Source organism: Phaethon lepturus, unplaced genomic scaffold (assembly GCF_000687285.1).
Source record: "Phaethon lepturus isolate BGI_N335 unplaced genomic scaffold, ASM68728v1 scaffold12824, whole genome shotgun sequence".
In the NCBI taxonomy this organism is placed as follows: domain Eukaryota; kingdom Metazoa; phylum Chordata; class Aves; order Phaethontiformes; family Phaethontidae; genus Phaethon; species Phaethon lepturus.
The window spans coordinates 12761-19080 of NW_010535539.1; the positions used below are offsets into that span (position 1 = coordinate 12761).

The 6320-nt window shown below is 39.9% G+C and overlaps 1 protein-coding gene across 1 annotated transcript in view; it reads right to left on the reverse strand.

Annotated features, from left to right (window-relative positions):
• Positions 1-6320, reverse strand: part of LOC104619839 (DENN domain-containing protein 1B-like) — a gene marked incomplete at its 5' end in the record, with an annotated part of 81809 nt that overhangs the window by 12570 nt on the left and 62919 nt on the right. The window contains one exon of the mRNA XM_010285865.1: positions 3360-3479. Within this exon, the coding sequence (XP_010284167.1) occupies positions 3360-3479 (120 nt within the window). The remainder of the gene's footprint in view (positions 1-3359; positions 3480-6320) is intronic.

Sequence of the window (6320 nt, forward strand, 5' to 3'; positions counted from 1 at the left end):
CTTACGGGGCTTCATTAGCTCAACAGTTTGGGAGAGGGAGGAGGCGACACAGCAGGATTCTCACCAAGAGCCTCACAAAGCAGCCATGCAGTTTAAAGAAAACAAAATAAAACTTGCAAAGGAATCACACAAAACTTCTGGAGAATAATTCAAGATTTATTTGCTCATCTTGCTACGGTTTTGTACTTACTGGCACTTTGAACTCAGCAACCGCAGTCAAGCTCTGCATGATCATTTTAGACAATACTGTATTACAATTAAATTCTTCAAACAAAAATGCCTGAGATAGCTAGCTTGGCCGGGGGGGTGGTATTTCACTGTATAAACATACAGACAACTTGAACAAAACATCTGATTTGGGACAAAACTCTGTTTACACAATTCATATACGTGTATATAAAAGGTAAAAAACCCCATAAAACTTATAGAAGAACTTTATATGTACAGGTGTATTTTCTGGTTTCAAATGATCCAGATTTTTGCTGCAAATTTGCACATTCAGATATTATTTCCTTTAATTAGTGTTTCAGATGAAAAATGAATTATAGATAGAAGTCCCATAAACTACAAGACTTGAATCTTAGAAGCAGCTTTAGGTTGTTGGTGTAAAACCTGAGGACAAGCAGCCTTTTCTTCAGTTTTCAGTTAAGAATCCCGTTCAGCAGTTCAAATCCTACCTCTTTAGCTGCCCTGACATAGGTTAACACATGGCCTGATACCGTTCATGAAAGACATTCACAAGAGGAAGTTGTGTCTTGTTCCCCACTCACCAGCCTACCGACATTTCTATAGTATTGTCTTCTCATCACTTTGACTGACTTGTTCATGCTCGTCTTTTCAGAGATTCTTACTTAGCTTTTAGTTATTTATGACCCTTTCATTTAGTTAATTTTTCTGTATTTGACTATTTCTAGTTGTCTTTGTTAAAGCTTTAGTCAGCAATCTTAATATATTCCTCTTTTTTGAGGCAATTTACATGCATGTGCGTATGTAGATGTGTAGTTAGACATGGTATTTATATACGCCTGCATTTGTGTGTTCATATGAAAGCCTATGACTTGTGTACACACCTGTGACAGACAAGTAGTTTGAATTGCTCATACATCAGAGTCGTTATGCGTATATATACGCACAGTGAATATAAATTCATGCTATTTTGTTACATGGAAGAGAGTAAGGGTGAACATGCATATGCACTCTTTATATATAAAGACAATGTTCATTTGTTAAGATTTCTTTGAGTTTGGTTAATTTAAGATCAACAAGCATGTACAATGGAAAGCCAGATAAACTGCCAAAAGAAATCTGCTAGTGAGTCTTCTTTCACTTGGTCACTTCTAATGGATCTTGGATTCAGAGCGGAAACCAGACCGGATACGAAAACGCATTGGATAGAAATACTGACGCATTCTTTCTGTCTGAGCTAAACACAACAAACATACAAATTGGAGAGAAACGGACTACCAGGCTAGAAGTACCATGCTATGAAGCTAGTGCTGTCACGCATTCAGCTATGCATTGTAAATTTAAAATTGTCACAATAAAAGCAATAAAGGCAATGCTTTGATTTCAGTTCAGTGAAAAATTATAGCTTGCCACTTTTCATTTTCCTAGTTCTCTCTACCAAGCAACAGACCATTAACCAATCTTTAGCTGATGTATGTCTGCGGGGCAAAGTTAAAAGAAATACCCAAGTTCACACCAGCTGAGAATTTGCGTCCTTTGTTTTGCAGCACTACATACAGTATTTAAATGTGTATACTTGAGCGTGCATAACTGATTAAACATTTGTCATTACAGCATTAGAAGCCAGCCAGACAACGTTAGAAGTAGAAGTAAAAAATTTTGTCTCTAGCTTCATGAGAAAAGAAAAGGTTAACTCAGAGAAAAGTGCTAAAACCATACAAATACATTCTCCCTCTGGGCCTTAACAAGATACATCAACAAAAGGTATCACAGAGAAAAGGTTTAAGTATTATACATTCCAAAATCCTAAGAATTAAATCTTTCTGCAGTATTATTAAAGTAGTATTGTCAGGATCACAGAAAGTCCATTAATTTCCAGAATAAAATCTTTTCCTTTTGCTATTTTCATTACATGGTAGTAATTATTATTTTTTTGCAATATTTATAGCAAATACTTATTTTTAAGTTACTTGCCCAAAAATGTCCAGTGTACTGGTTCTCAACATTAGCTTGGAATCTGTTTAAAAGCTCACAAAAGTCTCGATGTGATATTTCCAATAATTTTAAGCTCTACTCTACAATTTTTTGTATTGTATGGTGTTTTTTTCCCCTCCACGTGTTGTTTTACTGATATTCTTTTACAAGTCAATGTTAGGTTTGTCTCCCTAACTCCTGTGGTCTATCCTAATCACAGAATCACAGAATCACTAGGTTGGAAAGGACCTTCAAGATCATCAAGACACCTTGAATGACTGCCTGACTTCCATGTTGTCCAAATACCTGATATTCTGCTTTTCTCTAACAGCTTCCTAGCTTACTCTTCAAAATTCTCCAAGTTGCCCCTCTGCTGCCAATGAGTTTGGCTCTTTGGCAGCACATGGCTCCTCTTTCACCTTGTGTTTGCAGATTCTCAATTTGAAGGCAATTATACTTCAGTCTTGTTCTTCTCAAGTTCTGCTGAACTCGATGTTCCCATTTCCTTTATGGACATTACAGGCTGCTAGGCTCTTAATTGATGTGGCAAATTTGCCTTTTAATTAAAGCACTCTGCCTTTTAATTAATTTAATTAAAAGCGTTTTACAACAGCTAAACAATTGTTTTTTTCATCACCAAAACAATTATCTTATGGGAAAAGAAAGAAAAAGCAGAAGGAAAAACAAAGTCTTTCACTGGGGTCAATTTCTCCATCAATACCCCTTCTGCAACAAAGCGGCATGCTCTTTATTGAGCATTATCTGGCTTTGGCATGTCTTATACTAGATATAGCTGGCCAAAAACCATGGAAGACACCCCCAAAAATCGTATTTCCAAGAAGAGGAATACAGAATAGTGCACTTTGCTGTTAAATTGACTGGATACTTGTCAAAAAGTTCATTAGAAAGTAAAAATACCCACATAATATTCAAAGCCTCTAAAGTTGCAGTGCATTATTCTCTCCTTTTAAGCAGAGATTTCATGTTATTTGAATAGAATTATTTAGCCTTACACAAGAATACCATCACATGGGGCTTGGGACCACTTTTTATGTGAAATCAATGGTAACACTGTTGTAAAGAAATGATATCCTGATAGAGAAGTATAACACATTATCAGAGGATTTGCAAAAGAACATTTTTTTCTTGTATTTTTCTTACGTTCACTCCTCGATTCAATTATTCTTATACCGACTTACCTCAGAATACAGAGGCAGACCTTGCCTCCTGACGTCAAACGGCAAAATCCAAACCTTTGCTTACTTTCAATGTCGGTGAGCACGAAGGTAAAATGCTGTCCTACTTGGTTTTGGGACACCCTGAAAAATTAGATACAGAGCATAAAACTACTAGATCACATAGAACACGAGCATTTCAGTCACTGGTCTCAAGCATCTTCATGCCTGAGCCTCACTATCCTTTTCTCCCTTCCCACCCTCCAGGCTGCCTCCTGCACCCCATTCCCTCCCCTCAGCACAGGAGAGCCCGGGTCCTTCCTTCAGCCGTGCCTCCAGCTGCCGCCCCAGCCCTGCGCTCCGGCTGACACGCTCCACAGGATCTGGACCCCAATCTGAATGGATGGGGCATTTCACAAGGTTTTTTCCTAAGTAAAGCCTAAGCAGAGCCAGTACAAGCCTGCCACAGCTTGTTGGCTTTGAGCACACCTCAACAGGAGTGCACAACCAAAACAAAGGTTTAAAATTCTACAAATAATTTATTAAATGTCATAATACAGGCCTGGCTTAAGGCAGCCATTAGAAAACTAGTTTTCTCCCCAACCTCCTTCAGAATAGCTTCATTGGTTAAACCCATGGCCTTCCTACACACCCACACACATCTTCCTCGCTTTTTTGCGCTACACATTGCCCAGCAAACAACTTTTTGCTAAGTTCATTCTGCAGTGCAAACTTGTTTGGTTCTGGAAATGCAAAAGCTAGAAAACAATCAAGAACAAACAGCATGAGAGCTAAAACAATAATATTTTCAAGACTGTATCGAAACACATACCCACTTGAGACAGAATACGTTTAGATAAAATTTCCCTGCCTGATGTTCCAACTTCTCTCATCCCCAAGCTCTGCTCAGCCAGCGTTCCCCCAGCAGTGCAGGCTCATCCATTTCGTTCTCAGTTTGCACCTCCCCTCCAGTGTCACTTCTGATCCCTCATACTCCTCTCCAGGTGCCAGTCCCAACCTCCATCCTGACCCCCCACTTTCTGCTTGAGGGTATGAACCTTCCCCCAATCTCTTTCTTAAGAAGAAATGGCATCTTCACTGCCATGTCGTATCTCTCATCTCCTTTACGCTCTCAAGGCAGGCGCCTTTGTCTCTTGGGCAATTTGTCAGCTTCAGACAGCGGGTCCCTGAGAAGACAGGAGGGACCCGCTTTTCAGTGCGGCCAAACTTCAGTGTTCTTCACAGAAATTGAAAATATATTCAATGTAAGCATTTTAGAACACCAATAAACTGCATCTGAAGTTCACTCAGAGAAAAACTTGTTGCACTTTTCTAAAATCTACCAGAGCGAATCAGTTTTGGGTACACTTGGCATTTTTAGCCAGGAGAGAGAATGTGTGGCATAGAATGAATCATAGAATGGTTTGGGTTGGAAGGGCTCTTTAAAGTTTTAAATAAAACCAAATGAAAACAAAGTTATGATGGGGAGTGCATGGAGATTTGAAAACGTAAACTGTAACAGTTCTGCCTGTAATTCTGTTGTCCTCTGCTCTTTTCCCATTCTTCCATGGTCTTCTACATCAAAATAGCTAGCACTTCCTAGCAGGTGTTACGATTAACATGTGTCACGTGTGGTTCGTTCTTAGAGGTCAAGCTGAAAATTAATTCCCATAGAAGCTGAGAACCATCACAGATCTCAGTCTTCCAATTTAAGGGCACTTTTTTTTTTTTTAATTTATCCCCTGAAATATGGGTTGGGTTTTTTGTTTGTGGGTTCTTTCTTTTAAATCTCCACCAAAGTAAAATATAAACATTTTCCCCCAAGCAAGAGGAAAGTAGAAGACGATCAAAGGGCAAGAGACATTACATGACACACATGCACATTACACTGCTTAACACGTGCATGACAAAAGCTCAAAGATTAGTTAAGTGACACCACAACCCAGACTGCAGAGTCTCCCACTCGCTTCAATTTGGTGTAGTCGCTGTGAAGGTCCAGTGACTAGGCTGAAACAAAAGCCTGTGCTGAGCATATATGACATTACAAGATAGCTCTAGTCCAATATAATCACTGAAAACCCATGATAATTAATGGATGTTTTTTAGCTAGGTAATTAAACTCAAATCATTAAGACAAGCATGTCTTTTGCCTTCAATAGACTGGAACAACCCAGTGTGCTCTTTAAACACAGCAAACACTCAACGGCTTTCACTCAGTCCTTCATTCTTCAGGTTCTGCGTAGCTAGCGTGCTGCCTGTATATCATGCCGGATGCAATAGAGAGTCATCGATAACAATGCGTTATTACTCCCCTGCCAATGACGCAGTTTTCTATTTCACATCTTCGCATTTTCCTCTTTACTCCTGAGAGCAGATCGCCACTGAAACCTGCAGTATGGTTTCAGTACCCCTGCGCACACTGGGGCCAGGGGCTTACGCAGTAATTCAGCCGTAGCTGGTCCGTCGGTAGCACCGGTAACGCGCCGGGCACAGCAACCCCGGCTGCCTCCTGCTCCCACCCCCTCTCTCTGCTCTGCTGTGTCCCACCGTCGGGCTCAGAGCTTTCCGCAGCCACGACTGGCTTTTTCTTATGCTGCAGAACATCTGGCATGGTTAGGCTGGGGGCTCTGTGCACCATCTTCACCCAAAGAGATCATTAATAATTCACAAAAAGCAATTGTTAATAGATGCCCATCTATGCAGGTGTTGCTTTTAATGTACTGTGTACATGTATGTTAGGCAAATGCCTACTCCACTGCTGCTTGAAAACAGTTCCTTAGCCCAAAAAATGCACATGAGTAAGGATCTCTTACTTTCATTTTTTTTGCCTCCTCCCTTCCCAAAACCTGCAGATGACATGGGAAAATAAGCAGTATTGCAATTACGCATATGTAAAAATGTCACTACACAAGACCCCTTTAAAAATGAGATTTAAATTCTAATATTGTCTATTCAAAATAGCCCAGCCAAGTTATGACAGTTCAG